Here is a 27,935-nt window from a genome sequence, read left to right as displayed (position 1 = left end):
TCACACCTCGGGGATGGCCGCCACAGGCTGCCCGGTGCCCCGCTGCTTTGCTCACGTTGCGACACGAGAGCTCCAGTGTGTGCGGTGCCAATGGCACAGCCCAGCCAGCATCGAGCAAAAAAGGGGCGAAAAAAGAAAATCCATGGGGCCCCAAGGAGCTAGGAACTCTTCCCCGCTCTAATTTATGACACAAAGAAACTTATAAGCACTATAAAAATGCGGAGCCACTCAAGCACATAAGCACACTCTCATACAGAGATTCATTCAGCAAACAGCAGCAAGGTAACTTCAGAAATCAGCACTGAAATACTCTTCTGGAAGCACAGTGACACTGTGCTGGTCAGAAAATGACCTTCCCCCCCCTCTACTCTCAGCTACCAGAACACAACCCCCTGTCTTTTGTCACATTCTGCAGTGATGGAGCGTCCCTGTGTTGGTTGCAAAGCAGGAATGAAACCGCTGAAGGTTTCCTGTGGGACAGGAAGGTGGCCAGCAGATATTTGCAAGCTGTGTGTCTCCTCTCAATTAGTAATGGAAGTCTACATTTGAACTGGAAAGTCTTTTGAAAAAAACCTCATTGCTACTGACAAAACATTCACGCTGCTCTGATTTTATTCACAGCACAAACAAACCCTGAATTCACGGTTCTCACTTCTGTGATGCAAAGGGTTGAGGCTTTTTTTTGTTGTTTTTTTTTTTATTTTATTATTATTATTATTTTTTTTAAAGAATTCACATTTAATAAAAGCAGAGAAACCTAACACTTGGTCTAGGAAAGGAAACGATCTATTTGGTGTGAATTTCAGAGATTATTGTTCAAGTGTTTACTTTGCAGTGGAATACATAGAAGAGAGCATTATTGTAATCCTTGTCACAGAGGGAAGTCTAAAATATGTACTAATGAGTAAGTCCCTCCTTATCAGTTATGTCAAGATTTCCAGACAGAACAGAAGCACAGTAATTCTGTATAATATTATGAATGTGCTTCAGCCCAGAGTGTCATCAAAATATAATCTAAAACACTGCAAGATGGAAAAAGAGAAATTACTGTGGAATCCCATAACATGCCAAACAGATGATGGTTGGAGAGATTCAGAGTGATTTATATGATGTTTAAAGGCTGCACACATTGAAATGTCAACAAGAGCTCCACAGCCATACTCCTGTCCTCAGAAAAATGAGAGAGACCGGTCGCAATATCTGCCTAAACACGCTGCATTCCAGATTCAAACAAAGTGCTTCAAATCATTTCTCAGTGCACAATAGGATGAGCTCAGCTAAATGACTGCTCCCTGCAGTCAGTCAGTGGGTTGATGCAATGTGAACGCTGTGATGGGCTCAGGATGGAGGTGGCAGACGCCCACAGCACAGCAACCTCTACTCATTATCAACAGGTTTTAAGTACCAGCGTAGCAATGATACCTCTTTGTTCAAACAATTAATTTTAAACAGTAACAATCTAAAACGTGTGCTTTTGTATTATGAGATAAGCCCATCAAAAATTAACAGAATTGCTCTTTACAAAGCCACCGGGGATCGAATCCACTCCAATCTGAAGCAAGGCAAGATGGTTGTTTTTTAAAACAGAGCTGGCTGTCAACTAACTCTGCAGCATGCATTTTTTGCTGGCTTCTACAGCACACCTCAGTGGGGGTGTTAAGCTGCTTTAGAAAAGACTTTCTTCCTGCAGACAAGAGGAGAAGATCACAGACAAGCTATCTATCTATTAGGAAGAAATCCCAGTGGGATTCCTTTTCTGCCCTGTGGGATCCCGCAGCAATCCTCATGGGAAAGGAGGCTTCAAGTCTGAAGTTGCTCAAATGCAAAGTTCCATTTCAAATACACATTGTAAAGATGGTTTCCAGTGAGGTGTTGGAGAATGCAAATGCCTTTTGCCCACTAACTTGCTGAAACATTTCCCGAAAGCAACACAGCTGGAGACAGCTCTGCAGGAAGAATTCCCCAGGCAAGTGCCTACTGCCCCCCTTCCTTCTCCAGCCTTCCAGCCTCTACCTTCTGTTTATAATTCTATTCTAAGAGATTACATTCTCACATTCCTCCTGCATAGGAGGGGGCTACTTGGATCTTTCACATTCCAGGGGAATTTTTGAGGACAGGCCAAGTTACCACCGCTCCTCTTGCTACCGACAATACATTGCCTCCTTTTATGTTCTGTACTTTGAAGATTCATCCTTCAAATTTCAGTGCATGCTTCTTCGCTCAAGCAACCAGCCTTCCTCCTTCCTCCAAAGAAAAAGTTCTGCTTACCGTCTGGTTCACAATCATAGAATCATAGAATGGCCTGGGTTGAAAAGGACCACAATGATCATCTGGTTTCAACCCCCTGCTATGTGCAGGGTCACCAACCACCAGACCAGGCTGCCCAGAGCCACATCCAGCCTGGCCTTGAATGCCTCCAGGGATGGGGCATCCACAGCCTCCTTGGGCAACCTGTTCCAGTGTGTCACCACCCTCTGTGTGAAAAACTTCCTCCTAATATCTAACCTAAACCTCCCCTGTCTCAGTTTAAGACCATTCCCCCTTGTCCTATCACTATCCACCCTCATAAACAGCCATTCCCCCTCCTGTTCATATGCTCCTTTCAAGTATTGGAAGGCCCCAGTGAGGTCGTGATGAAAACCATACTCTCAGTGTTTTGTTAAAGGGAAATATTCACCTGTGTCTAAGCAGCAAAAGACAAAACCTAAACAGAAACGATGCAGTCCTTCATCCATCCCATATTATGTGGTAAAAGGGTCATGCTTGAGTTTTCACTTAACCCCTACAAAGCATTGATCTTGATATGTCACATCTGAATGTCACTGATATCTTGCACCTGAAAAGTGTTTTGCAACTGCTATTCCTTGCAAGTGTTTAGAAAAGTGCTCAAAATGCTGGGGAAATACTACTGTTTTGTGGGTATTCAGAAGAACTTTGCAATTTTAAAATCATTTAAGACAAGTTAAGACTGGTTATATTTCACAGTGCTGAGAAGGATAATTCATGACACTAAAGCCCATGATGTAGATATAGTAATAATAATAATAACAACAAAACCCCAAAACACCAAATACTTCTAATTCAGCACATTACTTGATGAGTTCTTATGCGTAGAGAATGCACATTAACTACAGAAAGTAGGGAAGACAAGGTTTCAGCATTCTCATTCCACACAGGGAAGCCTTTATCAATGTTACTGATCTTTATTTTCCACTCCAGTGGCACATCCTTGCATTTTTAACTTTGAACAGACCACCCAATTTCAATCCAATTTAGTTTGAAGATTTTCGAAGCGATAGGAAAAGCTGTTTACAGGGCAGCACAAAAGGTCAAAAAAAATAAATCCAAAGAGCATTGCAAGGACAGTATACAAATGCCTCCAGAGCACACACAGTTAAAAGGTGGCAGCAGTGGGGGCGGAAAGGAGTGCAGATTTCTCCACCCACATTGTTTTTCCATCCCCCATTGCTGACCCAGCTTATCACTGGGATGAGTTTCTCAAGAGGGATGCATCCAAAGTGTTGGTTTTCGGCTGTTTCTCACAAGGTCTGGAAGGAAAACACTCTAGAAAGTCAAGATTAAAAATAAAATCACACAAACAAACAAACAATAACTGCTCGCTTTTCCATGCTTTTCCTTGGAGAGCCTTCCCACTGACACGAGAAGCAGCTGTGCTCCTGGTTTGCTGTCCGTACAGCATATGGCTCTGGGTGCCAAAGAATCCTGCCCCATGCCTTGGGCCAGCGCTGGAGAAGATAAAGATAAAAGGAAACGAGCAGAGAGAAATCAAGCCACAGATCTAAGCGCTTGAACCTTGAAAAGAAAATTTCAAAGCTTTGTGGGAGCCTAAACTGTTGATTCAAGGAGCTAAATAATTGCCTAATTACATGCTTCCTTCCTTGTGTCTAATGGGACTCCAACATCTGCTCAGATGTTTCTTACCCTGCTCCACTTAGCAATCAATCAAGCCTGATGTATGCATATTTAATGTGTGGATTGCACTAAGTGTGGGGCACTTCATCCACTGCAAAGCCCTACTTGGATTTACATCCATTACACAGTCAAAAAGTGCAAGAGCTGCAATTTGCCAGTAGCTGCTGTCGTTTTAAACTACTACTACTTCCCTGCCATAAAAAAGTAAAGCAAAAAGCTGCACGGTGATGCACTCAACACCCACACAAGCAGGGGCTCACTCAATCCAACAAAGCACTTCGGGATTTGAGGGGGCAGTGGACCGGTGAGGTGGCCACCCATGGGTGCTGTGGTGAAGATGGGCAGCCCTCCTCGCCCTTGCTCCGGCCATACCAACAGCACCTCGCCATTGAGCTTTCAGCAAATGTTATTTCAAGAATAATAATATAAAAATATAAGAGCGAGCGTGGGAAAAAATCTTCAGTTGATCTGGACACAAACCAAGTTCTTTTGGCTGCCTCCTCCAGACTCTGCACCCCATGACCTTCTGCCCAACGAATGCATAAAATGCAGCTGTAAAGCACACATCTGTCTCCGGCAAGCAGAATCCAGCTTGAGGCTGAGCTTTACAACACCTCCCTCTGCTGGGAAAATGCTGCCTTACTGCTCAGTCCCCTTATTCCTCTCTGCATCCAGGAAGAGCTGCAGAGGGATCAAAATGTGCTTCAGTAATTCAGTCAGCAGCCAAGCTGAGAAGTGAAAGGACTGACAGACCAGCAGCTGAAAATGTGGGTTAGCATTATTACTAGAGTTCTATCAGTTGGTGACCACTGCATGAGCAGGCATGCAAAGAAGAAAATACGACACAGCACAAACCAGATCTCCTTGCTATTTGTAAATAAGCCTATTATGAAGAGTGATAATCAAGGTGGAAAGCAGTTGAACTGTTAAGATAGATAGGATTACTAACATTGTCACTGAACTCCATGGGATAAACATGTTAAAAAAACCCCCAAACAAACGGGGAGCTGAGGGTATAAAGCCAGCACATTCAGAATTTTAACTGCTTTTAAAAGCCTGGGACACATGGGAAAATACAGGTAAGGCACACAAGCAATTCCCAATCTGCATTTCTTGAGAGGTTTTACTGTCTTGCCATTAAAAGCCTCTTCCCAAAAGAGATTTTCAAATCCAGTAAGAAATAAACTTTTTAGATTTAGCTGCTTTGTTTCTTTATGATGCATGAGAATAACCTGAGGAGCGTTATTTTTAAGGAAGTTGTCTTCCACTTGCATTTTACCACTATAGATATATACAGAATATCTTATGCATTGTAATGGGATAAAACATCCCAGAAAATGGGGTTAAAGCTCCCGTAAGGCAGCTGGCTTACTAAACAATGAAAAGTCCCCAGGTACATGCTATGAAAGGCTGAGCGGAGCCTCAAGAAGAGGGAAGAAGAAAAGAGGAAAGAGGAAAGAAGCAGAACCATAAAGTGGTAGAAAGTGAAGAATGCAGCCCGGAGAGCAACTCCTTGAATCAACTTGCAAGTTTAGGCTTCCATGAAGATCTGAAACTTTCTTTTTTCTGCATTACAAAGGAAGAGGGGCAAAGGCAGCATGGAGAAAGCTCTGAGTAGCACTAGAAATGATCATAGAATCATAGAATGGCTTGGGTTGGAAGAGACCTCAAGGATTATCAAGCTCCAACTTCCCTGCCACAGGCAGGGCCACCAACTTCCCCATTTAATACTAGACCAGGCTGCCCGGGACCCCATCCAACCTGTCCTTGAACACCTCCAGGGATGGGGCATCCACAGCCTCTCTGGGCAGCCTGTTCCAGCACCTCACCACTCTCTCTGTAAAGAACTTCCCCCTGACATCCAACCTAAATCTTCCCTCCCTCAACTTCAAATCATTTCCCCTTGTCCTGCTGTTATCTACCCTTCCAAAGAGTTGATTCCCCTCCTGTTTGTAGGCTCTTTTTAGGTACTGAAAGGCTGCAATGAGGTCACCCCACAGCCTTCCATTCCCCAGGCTGAACAAGCCCAGCTCCCTCAGCCTGTCAAAATAACACATAGAAAGAGGTCTTCTGCTCTGACCAGCATTTCCAAAAAAGGTAGAAAGCAGTGGTTGTTGGAGGTTATCACTTAGTAATGTACCAAACTTGTCACCTTTAAGAGGCCAGAGGTTAATGATTTCAAAAGTAAAAACTAATATACTCTTTTACAATATAAGAATATAAGATACTCCTACACAATATAGGAATGTAAGACATAGCTTGTGTCTAGGAAAACACAACTGAACGCATGTGAAGACATAAGAAATATAGGTATGGTGCAATTTTCAGTCACTCAAAAAATCTTAGTGTATATATAGATATACACACAGAGAGACACTTTTTGGTTTCATAGTTATTAGCATCTATACTCTGCATCCCTGCAAAAAAAAACTCCATACAGGAAAAGAAGTTCACAGTACAAAAGAAACAGAACTCATCCTAAAAATTATGAATAATGTAAACTGGAAACACTCACTCTTTAACGCTAAAAACATTATTTTTGGATTCAGCAGAGAAAAGAAAAAATACAACCTCATACAGATTTTTCAGAACATTTGAAAGCATACGACAAACATACCTAGGACTCCTATATTAGAGCAAATATGCCAAAAAAGCACTGATGCCCCAGCTGAGGAGGTTTGCTTCTCTGGCAGAACAACTGAATTTGAACATAAAGAACGACCCCAAATCATACCAGAAGAGACAACTTCTGCACCAGCTGGGACTGATCCCTTCCTCCCACGTAATCACACTTTGAGTGTTGCACGCTTTCAGTCATTCTGTGGTGGTCTTTCCAAAACACATCGTCTTTCCCAGCCCAATGACCAATAACAGTGCAGTTGCCCAAAGCTGTGAGCAGTGGGGTGCATCTGCAAACCAACCCTGAATCTTCTCTTCTGCGAGCATGGGTGAGTACAAAATGCCTTCCCTAAAAACCCTCCAGATGAGCAGCAGCTGAAAGACTACCGAGAACACCGGGACACCTCCACACATTTCAAGAGCAATGAAGGGTTCCATTACAGCTCTGTATCGGTGCTGTTTGCTTTTAGCAGTGATACAAACCAGCAGGATAAATTATCACTCATCCTCTTCCTAACTGCATATATCACTGTTCTGTGCGTGGCCCCTGCTCATAAGATTTTCCTTGCAAGTAACTAAAAGACCACATAAGATGTCGCCAAACTTTTGGCTTGCATTCAAGCAGCAGAGACAGACAAACACAAACGGGTGAACACTTACAGACAGGGTGTAGCCTCGCTGACAGCAGGCTCACAGTAAGCAGCCTTCTCCCTTATATAGCTTTACACTGTATACTCACTGTTTGCATGTTTTCCCCGTGGTTATTACTGGTAGTTGTGATAAAGGGAAAAAGAAAGAAAAAAAAAAGTGACTTAGCCAACCACTTCCTTCTTTCACTCTGTAAAAAGTTCACACAGTGAAGAAGAAAATAAATACGCCCAACAAAATTCCCAGTTTCAGCTCCACGAAATCCATCACACAAATTGTCCATTCCAAAACCACCACAAGAGAGAAAGATGCAAATCCTCTCTCCCCAGAAGGAGGAATACAGCTTTAATTGTATCACCTGTATTTTTAAAAATGACAGAAGTTCAAAACTACCAAAACCTGCAGAGAGAACAGCCAGCAGCTGTAGATCCACTTCTTGGGACCATTCAGATGTTCTCACCTTACACACATCCTGCTATCCCAGGGACTTCAGTCATCTCCTGAGGTATAACTTTGTTTTCAGTTCTTTTATGCTGACACCAGCAGTTCTTAGGTGGATTACCTCATGCTTACAGGCTGAACTGCAGATGATTCCAGCATAAGGTTTTGGAAAGGGCCCATGTGTCCAGTACGTGCTTATCGCCAAGGGTGTCCTCATTCAGGGATCAAAAGGCAAAGAAACAGGCAACAACACTGTGCATAAACCTTGAAATCTCAAAGAACATGAGTGTCTTATGTCCTCAGCTAGGAAGAGCAACTCCCGGCTTCACAGGTAAGCAGCAGTACACTTAACCTAGCCAGCAGCAAAACCTCACTAATGTCAAATGGAAGGAGAAGCCCCTCTCTCCTCACTACCACACCTGCTTAGAAATGAGGAAAACCCTTTGATTTTCTTCTTTTCTGATCCAGCTTCGTTCTCCACCTCTTGGAAGACCACTGCCCTTCTCTGCCAGCTTTGGCACCAGGCACAGCCTAACTGGGAATAGAAAACAATCAGCTCCTCTTAGAGCAGATTAGCGAGATCAATCCGCATGGCTGAACAGGAGCTGAGCTGCACTGCTGGAGTGTGGACATAGGGCCAATTCAGTTTCCCTAAAGAAATCTGAATTTGTTGACACCATTTCAAAGGCCCCATGCAATCCTTTACAGGCTAAAGCAGCAACATCACACAGAATCACAGTGGTTGAAGGGGCCTCTGGGGATCACAGAGTCCAACCTCCTGCTAAAGCAAAGAAGCAGAAGGCCAGAGCTGAGTAAAGAGAAGGCTCACAAGGCCACAGCCACCATAGAGGTCACACAGCTGGGCAGAACTTCCAAGCTCGGTTCACACAGCAGCAAAGCTCTAGGAAACGTGCAGGAGCAGATCTACCTGCCAGTATTCTCCTCACATGCTCTTCATTAAGTGGCTTGTGGCCTGGAATGGCTTACAGAGAACAAATTATGAAGATGCAGTTCTCACATGTTATGCAACCTGCCTAAAGGTAGCTTTCTTCCATTTGCACTGGACAGAGTAAGCAGAACAATTATAAAGGCCTCGTATTTTCTATTCACAAATATCTAACTGTCCTAACGCTATTTAACCACTCATTAGCAATAAAGGTTACAAGACATTCATAAAGGAATTCAAGAAAATTGCTGTTCTTTCCTTGATCATTCAGAAAAGTATTTACCAGTTCGTGTGTTTACGGACAGAACCACTAGCATTGCTGTTCCCTTTAGTTTGTTTTAGAAAACTGAACTTAAAAGAAAATATATCATGGGAAAACATGACTGCTTGCCCTCAGTGCTCCAAAGCAGTGAAACTGAGCAGGGCAGCCCTATTTTTACAAGAGCATTTAATGGAGAAAGTGACGTGCTGCTTTGAGACCCAGCATTTCTGCAAGCATTTGACAGTGGTGCTAAAGGTAATGCAGAAATAATTTCCATTTGGATATTTTAAACTGTACTTATCACAGAATCATAAAATCACAGAATGGCTTGCATTGGAAGGGCTCCAAATATCACGTAGTTCCAGTTCCCTCACCAGGGGCAGGATTGCCAACCACTAGATTAGACTGCCCAAGAACCCATCAAGCCTGGCCTTGATCGCCTTCAGAGATGTACTCAGAACACTTTAGTATATTTATCTGCAATATTCAGTGCATCTCTGAAGTCTGTTGCACAGTGTTTAATTCCTTCTTGCAAGATTTTTGTCAGAAAATGCATTTATCTCATTAACCTTTTCTTAAATGTTTTGAACGCATGCATCAAATAATGCTATTCCACACCAGCAGTACATTTGCTTTCCCTTCACTATGTCTCCCTGCACCCTGCCTTTCTTTCCTTCTATTTCTGTCTTTAGGCCACTTCACTTTATCACTAACCCTTTTCTCTGGGCAAATTAACAATATAAGTTATCTTTCCAAGCTGCTGTTTCCTATACCACCACACAGTGCTTCCTCATATAAACTTCTTATCTCTTCCGGTGAAGGCCCTTCAAGCACAAAAACAGCAGAGTTGTATTAAATTTATCAGTAGACAGCTGCTAAGCTAGAAGAAAGGACAAGCTACAGCTTTGTCTCTCAAAAGAAGCATGGCGAATGTCAAGGTTGTTATCGAGGATGAAGAAAATCACCATGAAACAGCTGCATTACAGAATGAAAGAGAGGCCTCACTATTGCAATGCATATTATTTCATACATTGCTCATATGCGTTTTCATAGGAAGCTGAGGAGAGTGAGTTGATTCATGATGACTGCAAAAGCCGCATGACTTAAGAGGAAGATGCCAAGCATCATTAAAAAGGAACTAGGAAAATGTGTGTTAACTTTTAAATAAACACTTTTTAAAACAAGTTTGAGTCACTTATTAAGGAATTCGGACTGAGTAAAGTCTGTTTTTCAGTTTTGTTCTCTCTGAAGCAAAGGGGCTGCAAGAACAGCCGTAGTCAATGCTGTATGACTGAACCTGCACAAGTGGGGTTAACATCACTCTATCAGCAGCACACAGATGGGGACAGGTCCCCACAGCTGCTCTGGGACAGGTCTGTGTCCTTCTCCCTGCCTCGGGCAGTTTGGGCATCTCCCCATGAGGATGTCTTGGAGATGCCTGCAGTGCTGGGGCTGGCGTAGAAGCCAGACAGTCACACCCTGCAGCTGCCTGCCCTGTCACCCTCAGATCACCACTCCCTGGGCAAAACAAGCAGAAGGAAGCACGTCTCCAGGTCTCAGCTGTCCCAGTTTGCTGAGGGTGTAGACATGAGATGACTGAGCAGATCTAGCCACTCTATACCACTGATGGGGCACTGTTCCTCTTCTTAGGTTCCCTTGTTCTTCCTTCCCCATTACTGCACTCCTCCTTCCCCTCTCTGCCAGCTCCAGCCTCAAGGAGCAGCACCCTCCTGTAACCACCTCCTGCTGAAGCAGCTCAGCAGAACAGGACAGGTTTTGGGGTGGATGGGTTAGTGAATTCAGCTGAGGTAGAGTGTAGGATACATGCCACTCTCAGCACAAGGGAGGGAAGGAGGAGTGTGCAGGAAGCATCTCCATTTCTAGAGCATCTATCCTACGAAGAAAGGTTGAGGGAGTTGCGCTTGTTCAGCCTACAGAAAAAAAAATCTCTGGGAAGACCTCATTGCTTTTCAGTACTTGAAGGGAGCTTATTAACAGAAGGGAGACAGACTTTTTATAATGCCTGATAGGGCAGAACAAGGGAGAATGGCTTTAAACTAAAAGAGGGCAGATTTAGGTTAGATGCTAGGAGGAAATTCTTTACTCAAAGGATAGTGAAGCACTGGCACAGCTGCCCAGAGAAGCTGTGGTGCCCCATCCCTGGAGGCACTCAAGGCCAGGTTGGATGGGGCTCTGGGCAGCCTGAGCTGGTGGGGGGCAGCCCTGCCCATGGCAGGGGCTGGAGCTGGATGGGCTGTGAGGACCCTTCCAACCCAAACCAGTCTATGATTTCAACAGAAGTGGGAGGTTCCCACAACATCCTGGCACGTTTGTCCCCTCCTGCCAAAGTGGTGGTGGGAGGTAACTCCAGCAGCTGTGGAAGGCTGAGGGCAGCTGTAAGCCACAGAGGCTGTGGGGATGCCAGAATTGAGCAGAACTTCATAAAATCAGTATTGTGCTCTTCTTCATGTCCTTCTGATCCTGGTCCTCTCAAGGCTCGCAATCATCTTTCCCTGTTAATCAGAACCCATGATGTGCTTCCCCTTGCCAGTGGAGAGCAGCTTTCATACATCTCAGCAGCCACCTGAACATGAGCTGCAGCCAAACACGAGGTAATTAGAACCCGTGAGCCAAGACAACTCAGAACTGTCCTCACACCCCGCTGCGGTGCTGAGAACCACAAAAGAACCTGACAACTACTCGACACCTCCCTCCCTTGCTTCTCACCGAATCCTCCCACCGCTTCCGGCCTGCTTTTGCTTTGCCCGAACCGATTCCCACTTAAGGCACCTTCAAGCACCTCCCCGAGCCCCGTCCCGCACCCCTGTCCTGCACGCAGCAGCCGCTGGAGTTTGCGGGCGATGCCGGCGCGGCCCCGCAGGTGGAGCCGGAGAGCCACGCAGTGCCGTGGGCTGCCCTCCTTCATACCGTGACACGTCCTGAAGGCACAGCTGGACTAACAGCCACAAACGGGGCCCCCCGCGGTTTCCCTCGCACTCCGATCTGTCAGCGCAGTCAAAGCTGCCGTTCAAGGACTAACTCCGTGTCTCAAGTCTGCCTGCAACCAAAGGATGGTGATGAATTCCTTCAAATCAAAGCGGGGTCTCAAGACCAGCCTCACCTGGATGTGGACAAGAAGCCAAAACTGCAGCTGTTCAAATATAGCCAGTCAAACATTGCTTGCTCTCAAATGATGAGAGGACAGACACCCGTTTCTCTCCTGCTGAGCCCTGCAATATTTAACGCAGCTTCTGAAAAAATGCTGTTGCTGCACCAGAAACAGCTGATCAGAGGAAGTATTCAGTGCTGGGAGCTGTCAAAAACGTCCTCTTCTCTAACAAGCGCAGCAATAACAGCAGAGGGGCTGGACCCTTCCACCAATGTGCTCCTGGAAGAAGTGGAAGCAGTGCTTCATTTGTTGAGCAAGAGAGTGAAACAACAGATTTTACGCCAGAACCAACAAATGCAACACACCAGATACTTTCTGAATCCCTGAAGTCATTTACGTTCATCTAGCTGCCCACTTTTAATTCTTCCCTGCTCCTGCTTACTGTTAAAACTTCATTTACAAAGCCAAGGGCTGCATCAACCAGCCCCTAAAGCCAGCATCCTCATGGCCAGAAAGGAAAAGAGATCCTTCTTAAAGTGACATGTGTATCAGAGACACATCAGGGTCTCCATTTTGCCCCTGCTGACTTCACCATCTCATTTCTGGGGGATGAGCCATAGGAGAACATGCTGTTCAGTGGGGAGAGCAATTCTAATTCCCGGATTAGGCTATCATATTCCTCCTAATTCACTGTCAGGGTCTGCAGATGCATTAAAATAGATAAGCCACTTGGGGAAGCATCACTGTCCCTAGATTTCAGCACAGCAGTGTGCACCAGCTAGCTGCGCTTTCGCTAGTCCTTTTCAATTGCCTTTGGGCTTTAACAAGGGCGCTCTGTTACCCTCCTCTGGCAGAACTGCTCTCAGGCTGTCCCAGTGATGAATACACAGCCCTTTCAAAAAAAAATCTAGGTCAACTCTCCTTTGTATTTTACACACAACATTTCCAAAATAAGACTGATTTTCTGTGCAAGCACATCATAATGTCAAGCATTCAATGCATATTCCAGATCTCTTTTTGATATGCTGCAGCCATTTGAATTCTCCTTCTTGAGTGCTTCACTCAGCACTTCTCTTTGTGAAATTTCAGCCTCTTCATTATGGACCCCCTCTCCAGCTTGCCAAGACCATTCTGGATCCTTCTCCTGTGCCCTCTAAGGCTGCTGCTAACCCTTCCAAGGCAAGAACACCTGCAAGCTTCACAAGCTGACTTCTATCTCCTGCACCCAGATCGCTGATCAAATTATTGTCTGCACATGGGAAAGGAGGAATTCCTGCAAGGTGATGTCAGGAAGGTCCACGTCTGTGACCGTACCATAACAAGAATTCCCGTCCAAACACTTTTTTTCTTCTTCTCTTTTTTCCTAGCAGCCACATAACTGGCAATTTAATCCAAGCAAGCATTTCCAACCTGAAAAGTGCTTTCCTGTGAAATACAGCTGGCACCAGTGAGACCCAGCACAGAGTCCAAACTGATATATCTTTCAAGGAGGAGATGAGGAAGATGAGTTGGTTGCAGCAGTGCTTCTGCAAATTGAAGCAAAAAAACAGTGGCAGGAGAGGGTGGTGGATGCAAAGGGGCAGGAGAAGGCGCAGGGCTTGTGGTCCAACAGTTAACTACAGTGGCTCTGGAACACCTCTCTCCTGTTTGCTTGTGGAATTTTGTCCAAGCCAACAGCAGTAGATACACCCTATTCATTCTTTCCCGTTCCTTGTTATCCATGCTCACCTGTCAGAGTTGGAATACTGACTGCTTTGAAAACACGTCTTAGAAATACACGCTTCTCTTTAAACACTTCACTATTCTCTTAGTAGTTGTACACCAAGTATTAACTATAGCCATACTCTGCTAGCAAAGTTAGGCTGACTGGACTTTAATTCTCCAGTAGTCTAGTTTTGCCACCTTTTTCAAATATAAATACCACATTCACACATTCACTCTTCTGCTCACCCTCTGGGACCTCTTACACGGGCATCATTAATGAGCATTACTGCAGGGTCTGTGCTGCTGCTGGCACATAGCCATATTATTAAGCCAAAATACTACAGAAACTGTATCACACTATTGCATGTTAATGTTGAAAAAAGCATTTTTTCTCAACATTATTGTTGCACTTTGCTATTAAGGATTAAGAAGTAACAATGGCAGCCAGGGGAAAGTAAACAAAATCCAACGTAAAATGGAAAGTTAAGTCTGTGCAATGGCAAGGAAAGAGCAGAAGATAGATCTCTTTTTAAGACTAATTTACACATTTTATCCCAGTCCAGGCTGCATTCACTGCCAGATGTGTGAAGCTGGAAGCACAGAAGCAGGATGCAGAGTGATTCTCATGCTGCAAAACTGAATCCTACAACAGTGTCAACAGGCTGCCCTGTCTCCAGCATGCCTTGGACGGGGCAATGAGATAACACTGAAGACATGGCTCTTACAGAGCATCCAAGAGGCACAGCCTGCCTAACATTACCTATAAACACTCTACTCCTGAACTCTCTGGCCCCAGCACTTGGAAGGATCTACAGTGCTGTTCCTCACTACAGAACAGCAGAGAGAGCTGGGACACGAATACCTGCGTGGGGAAAAGATGACAAGTCAGAACACCTGCTGACTGCAAAGCCTGGGTTCCTTTCAAGTGGAATTTGCTCCACGCCTAGATTAAGGAACTGTACAGATAATGCTGTAATTCAGCTGTCTGTGGGAATCCTTGCAGGTAAAATCTTCTGGGTTACTTTTTGACTGCAGTATTATAACAAAATCATTTTCAAGTTTACATTTAACAAAAAGACTACAGGGATAGATTTAGGCAGCAGCAGTGAGACAAACAAGTTATTACATATCAGAACAGCGAAGATGAGCTCAGTGAAATGGCTTATTTTTTCGGAGGGGAAATACAGTGAGTCACTCTTTAAAATTTCAAGCATTCCCCCATATAACCTCTCCCTAGACTGTAAAGTACTTTGCTGAGTCTCAGCTTTTGAATAAAAATCTGTATCAACGTAAAACTGCCCTGAACTTTTTCTGCTACATATGGTTTGGGGCATTTGTATATGAAGAACACAAATTGCTTTCATGTGTGTAATAGAGAATTTTTCCGTGCTTACTCTTCCACCTCACCCACTGCGTTGCCTTCCGCTCCTGGCCTTTCCCCACCCTATTTAGGAAGATGAGAAAATGAAGAGTGCAAAGACATATAAGGATTTGTGTTCTGCAAGCTTTCTAACCAACTGGAAGTACAAGCAACATGCTTTCTGAAGGTCATGGCAGCCTGAACACTTTCCCTCCACAGGCCAGCCCAATCTAACCTGCAGGTCCATCTTGCATTTCAGTGCCTTAACTCCCAGGAACTCCTTCAGGCCAGCAGCACTGAAGTCATACACCTGCAGCAATCATACCAGCATCCTGTCCAGCTCCACTGCCCAAGCAGATTTCCAGACCTTGCCCATCACCCTCCTTCCCTCAGTGAGTGGCTTATCCAGGAACTTATTTTACAGACCAGTGCTTTTACAGCAGTGCAGGTGGAAGGTGCAGGATTACAAGCCAAAAAAAGTGAGGCACGACTGCATGGAAGCAAAAGGGTATTCCTCAGAAGACACCTCAAAACCAAAAATCTTGTCAGCAATTGTTTACCATTAAAGTCTTGCGCTGGACTCCACAAGTGCAAAGCTTTGGTTCAATTACTACTGGGAAACACTAAGAGTGCCAGCTTGCAGCAATACAGTACACATAGTCCATACATTTTAAAGCTCTGACAACTGAGTTTATTTAACATGCCAGTAGCTATATGAAAACTTTCTAAGCTGCCACTACCATTTGATTTTCTTCTCCTGAAAACATTTGGACTCATTACAGCAAACCGGGCAGAGAGAGGACAGGTTATGCTATTACTCCATTCTTTAACAAAAACAATTTTTTATTTTTTTTTTTTCCAACCTGTGGAATTTTAAATGCACTGCAACCTCAGAATTGTATTCTTCTGCCAGCTTTTTTGTTTGCTTTTTATTATTTTAGGTAGGAAGAAGAGGGGTTTAAGGTAGAATCACATTCTCCTGATGACTGCTGACTTTATGTATGTTATTGTGCGCTGAGTCACCTCCACCTCCTGTGCTGCCAGACTTCCTCCAAGCACTGCCCACAGGGTCTGGGTGCCTGTCTCCAAGTGCTCTAGGTGCTGGTGAACCTGTACTGTTTCAGTGCCAGTGACTGACAGTAAGAACATTCCTCTTGAGGATCTGCTTGTATCTGATAGAGATGAGGTTTCAGGGTCAGTTTAGACACTGGCAGCATTGTTGGAGTCCTTGACTCCTGCTCACTGTCTCATGATAGAAAAGGCATTTACTTTTTGAAAACCAGCATCTGGGAATGTGGGATATGTTGCATCACATCGTATCTACAAATCCCTGAAAGGAGGCTGTGGCAAGGTGGGAGGTTGGCCTTTTCTCCCAGGTAGCTAGCAATAAAATGAGAAGGAATTGCCTTAAGTTGTGACAGGAGAGATTCAGGTTGGATATTAGGAAAAATGTCTTCTCAGAAAGAGTGGTGATGCAGTGGCACAGGCTGCCCAGGGAGGCGGTGGAGTGACTGGAGAAGTGAGGTGTTCATAAACATACAGGCGTGGGCACTGAGGGATGTGGTAGATGGGTATGGTGAGGATGGGCTGATGGCTGGCCTAGATGATCTTAGAAGTCTTTTTTAACCTTAACGATTCTATGACACTGTGCATCACATCCTCCACTGTCCATTTCTCTCTAATAAGTGCAGTCCTGACTCTCACGTTTGAGCATTTCACAGTTCTTAAATTAATTTCCCCCAAGCACTCCTGTAAGCTTGGGAAATGCTGTGGGGCTCAGCTTGCAGCCTGGGAACTTAGAGCAGGGGCAGCACCACGTCTGGGTCAAAACTCCAACATGAGTTAAAGAAAGGAAAAATTCACACCAGCTGAACTCGAGTGAGGGGGATGGGCTGCAAGGCTTGGACATGGGAGCAAAGCATTCATTTAGCGATAAGGTCCGACCTCTGCTGAGTTCGCAGCTTGGCTGCCAGCAGGGCTGGTATTCACAACGAGGCTCTCAAAGCACTGGGCAGGAATACAGCTGGGCAGGGGACATCCGGCACATTCATTTCTTAAACCACTCTAAGAATTTCTTTCTTTTTTTTTTTTTTTTTTTTTTTTTTTTTCTGAGCAGCATTTTTCAAACAGCGAAGGAGCGGGCATTGGAATTCGAACTCCGAGGCGCGGCCGGGCGGGGACAACCGCTCCCGCCCTGCACAGCCCCGCCGGGCCTGCGCTCCGGGAGCCCGCGCTCCAGCTACCGGCCTTCCCGCCCCGCGGCTTTTCTGTGGGCACCCGGCTGCAGCCCCTCCGCCTACAGCGCTTCCTCCAGCAGCGCTCCTGGGCCGGGCGCCGCAACCCGCACGCTTCGCTTGTTTAGGGAAGGAAAAAGGCCGATACGGGCTTTTGTCTAAGCTGGGAAACCACCATCCTCCATTCAAAAGGGGGAAAAAAAAAAAGAAAGAAAAAAAAGTCACGTGAACGCATTGAAAGTAATTGCAATGAATGGACAGGCTGGAAACACGCTTATTTTTCCTTTAGTCAGACCCGTGCTATTGGGACACGTCTTCTGCTGGAGAAGGGGTGGGATTCAGCCGAATTACCTGTGGGATTAATTACGTTAGCCAGCATCTGCAAGCTGGGGCAAGGCTGCGTTTGCAGAGGGCTGATTTTAGCAGAGCCATCATCAGGTAGCAAATAAGGAGGAAAAAGAGCAGGCTTACCTATGCTGCAGCAGTGGTCTATAATGAAACTATTTTCATCACGTACCCCTATAACAAAACGTACTGAGCACACGCCCTGCCCCCAATACGTGCCTATTTATTTATAAATAATTCACATGCATTACTGAAGTTCTGATACTCTCCCCACACCTCAACACATTCTGCACTCCACTTGGAGACATCTATGCTCAACAACACGAGGACAGTGGGTGTTGGAGCTTGATGATCCTTGAGGTCCCTTCCAACCCAAGCCATTCTGTGAACCTGTGCACAGCTGCTATGTGACAAGAGCCTACCGACAATAAGCAGACAACTGCTGAGACCCAGCAGCTTCCACCTGAGGCCAGCTGAAAAGATTTACAGACAAATTATGAAAGAGACAGGAGAGGAAAAAAAGAGCTGGGTAATGGAAGATCATGTCTCTACATGCTTCCCATTCCCTGTTGTATTTCTCCCAGACTTCCCCAAAATCCACCCCCAAAAACAGCTGCTCCCAGCAGCCTGCTTTTCTTGGCAGGAACTAAAGTGAGCATCACCTCAAGTTTCACCGACCTGCAGTTCCACCACTTCGGTACCACTCACCTTTCATTAAATATGCACGTGGATAGATCAACTGGCATCCGTTCCTGGGACCAGCCCACAACACAAATTTCTATGCCAGTACCACCATAAAATATTCCAGGAAAAGGAATCAGGAAAAGAAAGAGAAACACAACCAAAAGAAAAACAGCACAAGACTTCTTTAGAATAACAGGGTGTGGTATTTTTATTTTTATTTTTTTTTTCCCTTTTAAAAGCAGTTTTAAATGACTATCCAGGCACATGCCCTTCCGGAAAGAAAATGAAAAAGGAGCATTCACAGGGATCTTAAACGTGTCTTACGCATATAAACGATCCCGTTCAGATAAAGAATTACTGTAATGGTGTACCGCTAACAAGTGGTTAGAAACTAACATCTAAATTCGGGGCTAATCCACGGTGGTTTTTAACTACATCATTTGTACTTCCTCTGATGACAGACATTCCAGCTTTTTCTTCCATTTACTTTTATTGCCATAAAACAGCCAGTCATGAAGTTCAGATGCGTGTCAGGTACTCTGAACAGCACGTAAACATTAACTTTTCCTGCAATATGAGGTAAGGTGTGAGGTCATTAGCTTAATCTGTGCGTGTGTGAAAAATAGGGCAAATGTGGAAGGGCTGTACAAGAACTCATCCTAGAATTACTTGTTTTTTTTCTTTAATTGATTCCCTTATAATGTATTACATATTTATAAGGATAGGAACAAATCAAGAATACATAATCCCTAAGAAAAGAACTGCTTTAACTGAGACTCCCATAAATACTCAACATTTACAAACAAATTATCTGAAAATATTGCAACTATTCAGACTCCAGAAAATCCCTGATGTACTTCTTTCACTCTTATTTGAAAATAAGAGTTTACAGAAGACACCAAAATCCACAGATGTTGCACATAATAAAAAGTGAACGTTAGTTTTGTGTATGACGTATTCCAATGAAAGGTTAAGTAATAAAGAGCTGCAAGGATGCCAAGTTGTCTCGAATACATAGCATAACAAAATTCTTTCGGGATGGCAAATAAGTGCCAGCTAAATGTGCCTCTATTTTATTACCATTTCTAGATCATGACAGAATTTGCAACCACCGATCCTGTGTTTATGCATGAGGTGCTTCCCTTTCAGTAAATATGAAAAGAGTACTATGTTAATTTCTAAAAATGAACACTGCCTGTCTAGCAGATGCCTTTTTCACACATTCACAGAATGGCCCAGGTTGGAAGGACCTCAAGGATCATGAATCTCCAACCCCCCTGCCACATGCAGGGCCACCAACCTCCCTGTTTTACACTAGACCAGGCTGCCCAGGGCCCCATCCAATCTGGCCCTTAACACCTCTAGGGAGGAGGCATCCACAACCTCTCTGGGCAGCCTGTTCCAGCACCTCACCGCTCTCTCCGTAAAGAACTTCCCCTGACATCCAACCTACATCTTCCCTCCCTCAACTTCAAACCATTTCCCCTTGTCCTGCTGTTATCTACCCTTCCATAGAGTTGACTCCCCTCCTGTTTGTAGGCTCCCTCCCATTTTTCGGTAGCTCTGATCTGGTACTGAAAAAGGAGGCATCAGTCCAAACTAAAGAGAAAAGCCTAGGGGAAAAAAAAAAACATTTTTGAATAATACTCAACAATTTTGAAATAGTTCTTCTGACAGAAAGAAAAAGAGGAAGAAAAGCATTTTCATCTGAAACCACACATGGAAAAACAATTTGGCTTCCCTCAACGTTAGAGGAAAAAAAAAAAAGTGGAGGAAGTTTTTAATAAAAAAACCCCACAAAAGTCTCAACACAGTGCTGGATGGAGGGAGCTTAACTGTGGGACCCCCCATGCAGCAGCTACAGCCTTCAGTCTTGCCCCATGCATGTCTCAGTGTTGGCACCGCCTGGCTTGGTGGCTCCGTTCCCAGTGCTGCAGTTCATGATGCATTGGCAGTGGTGACCAGGAGGAAGGTGGAGGAATCACAAAATAGCTTGGCTGGAAGGAAACCTATGGCACATCCAAGTTCCAACACCCCTGGCTTCGGCAGGGACATTCCTACTAGACCAGGTTGCCCAAGGCCTCCAATCTGGCCTTGAATACGTCCAGAGACGGGACAAACACAGCTTCTCTGGGCAATTTCAAACAGCTCTCATCTGATAAAGAACCTAAAAACGGGGAAGGGAAAATGTCCCCTATCAGCCTGAGGTGCTAGGGAAGGACAGCCTGCAGCAATGACAGCCATGACAGCTTTTACTGCAACCAGGCATCGGAGACATTTCTAAGTAGTTTTACTTTAGATAAGAGCTTCACAAGACATTGGGCAGTGATAAATGCGAGAAGACACTTTCCATCCTGAGTGCTAAAAGTGAACAGAATGATGAAAAAAAGAATAAAACAAAAGATATGCTGTCTGGCATCTACTCTAATTTATTTCAGATCTTAATGCTTCATGCTGAGCCTATGGCTGCTCCTCTGAGCAATTTTAAGTTACTTAAACTTCTTGCTGTCGTTGCAGACAAAATGGTTCAGGTGGGATTTGAATGAGGGGAGACAAGGATGACAATGAACAGGGCCAGTCCGGATAGAAAAAGCTGGTGCACAAGGGAAAGAATTGAGGCAGTTGAGAGTGGAAGGAAGTTAAAAGGCAATAGCCAGCCACTGCCCACAAAGGAGAACAGTGAAGTTTCATATTGGAAAACACAGCACTCCACCAAGTTGTAGTATGTTCTAGATTTATTAATAGTTAGCAGTGAATGCTTGAAAAGAAAGCATAGGAATAGATCCCAGACAGTGATACAGCCAGCCAAAATGATAAACTCTGTTATCACATGAAAGAAGAGAGATGGAAGCAAAACCCATGCTAGTTCCTTCAAAACGTCAGTTGAGGGAAAACATCTGCACTGCTGCTGGGATGAAGGAAAACAGCTTCATGTGCACAGCAGTTCAGAAATGGGACTCTGTGCTTTCTGTTCCTTGGAATTGCTACTGAAGAAAAGCTTGGAGATCTTAAACTAGCCTGTTCCTAAAACTTGACATTGCATCTGATTTCCATAAAGAACACATTCAAAGTGGCCCAAAGTTTCCTTAAATTCTGGTCCTGCCTTTTAGCTTATTGATGAAAAAAAGATGTCAATAATAACACCACCACCACCACTGTAAATGAGCCCTCAGCTTTAACCATCAGTGCCAGGAACAGTGGAGCAACAATTAGATACTGGAAGCAAGATACAAAAGGGAAGAAAGAGAAATGAAAATAAAACTTTCCTTGTGGTCAGATCAACCACAGGATTTCCAGCTGAATTCCTTTCAGCTATAGAGACCTTCATTAGTACATTATTTGTACTTGGATAAAGTACAATAGAAATGCATATTTTTAATAAAATCCTAAGGAATGTGTATAGGTCAGCCATGCCAAATAGAGCAAACCTACCCAAAGGGAGGCATAAATATCACCACCTGCATTGCGTGAGACTGCCTTCACCCTACGAATGGAAGGCCGGGGGAACACGCTGTATTTCTTGATTCAGAGAAACATCCTCTACTTAAGGATGCTTTATAATCAGGCCAACGTTAATATATGTCAGAGAGCTCAAAGGCACCTTCACAAATACGGAACAATCAGTCCAAGCAAATTATAACTGAGGGTTGTAAAAAAACAAAAACAAAAAGGATTTGAAAAAGAGACACCATTAAAGAACAACAAAGGACTCTTTTCCCCCCAGAGCAGGAGACTGATGCCAGTGCAAGAGAATGTCATTGATGATGTTCTTATAAGCAAGATATTTGGCAATGCAAGGCTTCCTTTGTTTGCTGCTTGCATTTGTTTGCTTTTAAGCTCTCTTTCCCAAACAGCAAAAAATAAACACAAAATGAAGTCTGTATACCATTCCCAGCTCTGCTCTCTGACCTTCAGCAAGTTACTGTCCTTGAAACCATGGTTCAGAGGCATAGTTTATGCACAGCACATTTCACAGCTTCTCCAGCTGGACCAGTGTGATGCTGAGAAACAACCCAGTATAAATCCTCCTACCAAGATTTATATAGATAGATAAATATAGATAACCAGACAGATCTATCTATCTATCTATCTATCCATCCATCCATATTCTAAATGCTGGCTCCTGCCAATACCTGTCCTGGGATGGTATCTACTAATATTTAGTTATTATGAACTTGCCACAGCTGGCATAAATTCCAGAAACTTTGCCCAGTTCTACAGAGATGTCAGCAACCTTGTGCCTGGTCACATTCATCCCATGAAGCAGCATCATACACAGGCATAAACCCAGCTCCAAACTACACTTACCTTACCCATAAGGTGCGTTCCTGAGCATTCCCAGCAGTTTTTCTTTCAGAAAGTAACTAGGATAAGAATTATAGCTGCTTATAGCATAAATGCAATCTATCCAACAAATCTGCCCAACAAAACGTATCTAAAAATGCTAGCCTGTACTCTTATGGAAACATTTGAAATCTCAAGACTATACCCAACATACTCTAGAAATGTAGCAGCCTCGATCCCCAGCTGGATGACCCCTTGGAGATCATTACCATTATAACCATCTCTCAAAAAATGATTTAGAGAACAGCTAAGTTGTAATACAGATGAATCTAAGCATTTTCTGGACATTTTTTTCCAACTCCTGGATCAAAAACAAGCTTCTAATGCTCTTTAATAGGCACCAGTTTTCTGTGATCAGTTGTCCTGCTATCTTCTGGAGCACCTAGGTGGAAGCCAAGTGAGACCCCGCTTGCATCCCTCTTTTCCATCCCTCAACTCAACTCCTGACCAGCTATGCTGGTGAAACCAGGAGCAACGTGTGGACTTGAAACTGTTCACGATGCTTTTTGGAAGTCCCTCTCCTCCTGCCACTTCACAGCTACTGTTTCATGGACAGGCTGAGGGCAGAGACCAGGATGGACCAAACCAATTCTGTCCTCACACTGACTTGCAAGCATCCCCAGCAGCTGGCTGCCACAGGTGTATTTAAAAAGAAGAAGGCAACAAGTGGCTCAAAATAGCCTGGATGCAGCAGAAATCAGCAGCCCTACCTAACTGAATTAGGATCACAAATGCAACACAACACACGCAGACTAAAATAGCAGCAACTGAATGGACAAACCATTACAGAATAAAATCAGGTCCACGAGAGACAGGGGGAAGATAAAGAATTGTATTTTTACCATATCAATCCTAACATGCTGCTCCTACTGTCACTGAAAAAGCACTGTTATAATGAGGAGTAGCAGGAAAAATGTTGAGCAAGCAGTTCAAATAAGCCAGACACCTTGAAACCATGGTGACAGACTTAACTATTATTAGCCTTACCTTCCTTCTTTCTCTACCTGCTCTGCTGCAGATGCCGCAGAGCCCTGCTGTTATGAGGACACAGGGAGATTAAAATCACCTTGGCCAAGCCTATGCTCTTGCATGTTGATGTAAGTAGAATGATGCCTTTGGCTGGGCATACTGACAGCCCTACGCTGGCTTGATTCCCCCCAGCTACTTCATACCCATTGGATGAGGCTTGAACCAGCCCACCAGCCAGGAGCTGGGCTCCAGCACAAGCAGACCTGCACAGGCTCGCTCCTTGCAGCCTGCGGGTCTGGACTTTTGTTTTCTTCCTCGCATGTAAATCTGCATGACAGCTTGCTGAGCTATGTGAGCTCAACGATGGCAGCAACAGGGCAATGCCCATCTGTATAAAAATGGCATAAGGGAAGCTGTGTGGTCATATAACAACTACATTTTAATGAAATTTAGATCTTTTACATGAAAAAGCTAAAATGACCCTACTAGTTACAGAGACAAAAATAATAGTGGATAGACTTTACCAGGTATAAAATCCAACCTACACATCTTCAACTGAAGGCATTTATCAATGGGCACTGCAATAGGCAAACATGCTGCACCCACTTATCCCATAAGCAGCTGCTCTTCTTCAAACACAAGAAAGAACAGATTAGGAAATTAACTTCCTGAGCCGTAACTGCTACAAGACCAATCTTAATGCACCATCCTGACAAAGCCGACTGAAAACAGGGAAAGCTTCATCACTATAGCAAGTGTTTGGTCTCATTTGGTCATTTATGGACCCTTATGTCCTCATGTCTAAGGAAAATATCACCTAACAGAGGAAATTTTCAGTTGGCTTCAGTGAGAGTTGGAAGCACCTCGCTGCAATCCACCAGCAGGGAATCAGTTAACCACCTCCTGCACTTGCACCTTATCAGAAACATTAAGCAACAAGTGATCAAACACATGTTCCTAAGACACTCAGAAGATAATCAAATATTATCTTAAATTGGTGCAGGCTTCTCCATTTGTGTGCATACAGTTCTGAGGAACTGCCTGATCTATGTACACACAAATTAACAATACGCCTTGTTTTCCAGGGTTTCAGGTGAAATTGATTCTGAGTAAGGGGAAAAAAAAATTATGTTTCTAATAGGAAATAACTGCAATTTTTTTTTTTTTTTTTTTTTTTTTTTTTTAAATAGAAGCTGGCAAAAAGATTTAAACAACTGTTTTCATCAAAACTCTTTTTTTTTTTTTTTTGCTGGAGTTTATTTTCACCATTGGAAATGCACATCCTGCCTGGGCTACTAACTCTCGTCTTACTTAATCACTGTGAACACAGCAACAGCAAAAGGAACGACACAGTAAAACCTTAGGGTGTGTTCCCAGATGGTTTTGTACCAGGACAAATCTAGATCCATTCCCAACAAGTATGGTCCAAATATTCCAGATAAAAGAGGCAGAGAAGACAAAACTGACATCTTAAGAGTAAGAAAAGGGCAGGAAAAGGGGGGTTTGGAGGCATTTGTTCCTCAAGTGTTCTGAAACAGGAGAAAAGAAGGAACCCCCATGTTTTAAAATCCCTCTACAAAAAGCTGCTTTATTTAAAAAGATGCTAAATGCATCTTTTGGTGGTTTGGCTCTATTGACAAAGAAATGCAAACTCTTTTGAACAGCACTGCTCTGATCTTAATTTTGAGAAATGGACTCATTTCCTTCCTTACAGAAATCACTTCTGTGTTCTTAGAAAACTCTTGTATTCCTGGAAAAACGTGGGGCCATTTAGTCTTTACTCTCCCTGGGTTCTTGGTCTAACCTTCCTAAAATACAGCCAGGGGGTGATGTAGAATGAGACTCCGTAAAGAAAGAGCTCAGGAAGCAAGCTGCAGCATGTTGGCCAGTTAGCTGGAGATGACCTCAGCTTGGCTCTTTAAAGCTAATGAATAAGCTAACAAATTTCTGCCTTTAGTGTCAGTTTCCTCCACTCCCTATATGTTTGCCATTGGTGAGATCAGTTAGTAGTGGGGCTGTAAGCAAAGAGAAAGAACAAGCCAGAGCTGAGGTTCAGACTGATGAAGATGTCCCCTGTAAAAGCACACATTTGTAAGCATTGAAGATGCATATTTGCAGAAGCAAAACAACAGGATATACTCAAGCCATTAGAAAATTAAATAGCCTAATTCTAGCACTGACATGATAAAGAATTTAAGAGAATGAGGCATGTAAGAAAAAAAAATGGAATGGAGCTTTTGAGAAAAGACAACAAACATGGTGTCACCACACAGCAAGGTCCCCAGGACAGTGCCTGTATCTGCATCTCCTGACCACTGCCTGACACATGGGTATCCCCAAATGCTGTTAGTGTTTTTCACCTCCCTTCTGTCATTCATACAGAGCAAACAGTGCTGATCCCACTGGGATATGCCTACTGGGATCTTCTGGAGATCAGGGCTGGAACTGCTGTTACTTACCGAGGAGCCCCAGCTCAGGGCTGCAATGCTGTGGGGCTCTGCTATGGTCCCAGCAACCCCACCAGGTCTCCAATGTTAGGAGAAAAATGCCAACAGTTACACTTTACATATACCTAAGCAGAAAATTGCAAGGAATATTTTGGAGACAATATCCTACTGCAATAGCTGCTTGTACACAAAGTTATGGACTAACTTACAGCAGAATCACTTCAAAGTCTATTTTTTCTCCTGCAATTTTTTACTTGCCTGTTTGGTTTAAATGCTTCCTGTGCTGAGATATATATATTTTGTAGGAAACCTTACAAAGACAAGACAGTAACACAGATGCAGCTTAATGCTTGTGCAAGTCACAGACCCCAAGAGACTCCAGACGCTGTCACTCAAGCAACACAGCATGCCAGCTCCAGGCACTTGAACCCTGGGCTCCAAGGAAATGAAAACGTAAGCTCATGACTTGACTGAGCTGGAGAATTTAACTCAAGTGCTGTGTGTGATCACGACTCTACAGTGCTCAGGCTAAATAAACAGATCCAGTCATTTTTTATTTCGTTTTATTCCAACTGTTTATGAATTTGCAGACCCAAAATAAGTCATTTCTGTAATTTTTTTAGAAATTGCTTTAAGACAATTATTCTTTAAAATATTATCAATATTGCTTTGAGACAAATATTATGAACTACTTGCCCTCCCTGATCTCTAGCAATATCATAATGAAAAAATTAAATGAAACAACGTTTTAAGTCAATGTGATTATGTTAATGTCTTTGCAACATTTCCACTCAAGCACTAAAGAAGCATTCAGTGTTACAGTCTGAACTATTACATACTGATAGCACAAATATTTTCTGCGAGTTCCAATTTAGATCCAGCACGAACTTTGAATGAACTTCGGATATTTGCATGGTATGCAGAATAATGTGTTTTTAGTGTGTCAAATTATGAATCCCCTTCTAATTCAGGTAAACCTTGTCTCTCCTTCACCCTGATGGCCAGTGACAAGAGCATCATTACTTAAGCCACATGTACAGAGCAGAAAACATATTTTTTCAAAGTTTGCTGGAATATCTCGTGATCTGGAACTACAATCCAGCTCATTCTGCAAACATTTGTGCTAAAAGAGATTCAAGATGTGTTGGAAAATTTGGACTCGGGCATTTTCCATTTTACTCTCATCCCATAGCGGGTAGAACTGGTAAATATTTGTAACTTGAACCAACCAAGGTGTATGACTCCATGTACAAGAGAAAAATCATTCACTTGACAAGAGTACCATCAGCATTCTTCACATCTATCCAGGTGCGATGCCAGAAGCAGTGTTCACTGGCAAGGGTCTTCCTCTTGGAGGACGGAGCTCATTTTGGGTGTCTGTTTCTTACCTCACATGACAGGTGATAGGACATGAGGAAACACTTTCAAATTGCACAAGAGGAGGTTTAGATTGGATACCAGGAAGAATTTCTTAATGGAGAGAATGGTCAAGCATTGGAAGGGCTGCCTAGGTAAGCAGCGGAGTCCCCATTCCTGGAGATATGTAAGAGATGTGTGGACATGGCACTAAGGGCCCCGTTTTAGTAATGGGACTCGGCAGGTCAGGCTGATGGTTGGATTTGGCAAAGACCTTCAAGATCACTCATCTAGATGAGCCTATATTTTTGCATCATGACACTGCCATTACCCAAATGATTACTACAATGGCAGCAGCAAGCTCTGCTGGGCACGCTACCACTTACAACCTAGCATCTTTCCCATTATTCTCCTTCTGCTGAGTCTGGCATTTATTTTTGTACAAGTGTGGCAGTGATAGTGATTCTGTACTTTTACCTGTGTGCTTCCAGACTTCACACAAACTCCACTGTACAAATCAAACCACTGCAAAGC

The 27,935-nt window shown here is 43.8% G+C and overlaps 1 protein-coding gene across 6 annotated transcripts in view; it reads right to left on the bottom strand.

The window, feature by feature from the left end:
• Positions 1-27,935, bottom strand: part of LIMS1 (LIM zinc finger domain containing 1) — a 66,436-nt gene that overhangs the window by 32,075 nt on the left and 6,426 nt on the right. The window contains exon 1 of one of the 6 annotated variants that reach the window (XM_048936021.1): positions 11,971-12,123. The exons of 3 other annotated variants lie outside the window; for them this stretch is intronic. In XM_048936021.1, the coding sequence (XP_048791978.1) occupies positions 11,971-12,026 (56 nt within the window). In that variant the 5' untranslated portion in view covers positions 12,027-12,123. Of the gene's footprint in view, positions 1-7,212; positions 7,321-7,660; positions 7,684-11,970; positions 12,124-27,935 lie in introns of those variants that run through there. 2 more of the 6 variants (XM_048936033.1, XM_048936056.1) reach the window with 2 other exon arrangements.

This window comes from Lagopus muta, chromosome 1, assembly GCF_023343835.1.
Source record: "Lagopus muta isolate bLagMut1 chromosome 1, bLagMut1 primary, whole genome shotgun sequence".
In the NCBI taxonomy this organism is placed as follows: Eukaryota; Metazoa; Chordata; class Aves; order Galliformes; family Phasianidae; genus Lagopus; species Lagopus muta.
Note: the sequence above shows the minus strand (reverse complement) of the source record. Positions and strands in the feature narration are given on the sequence as shown.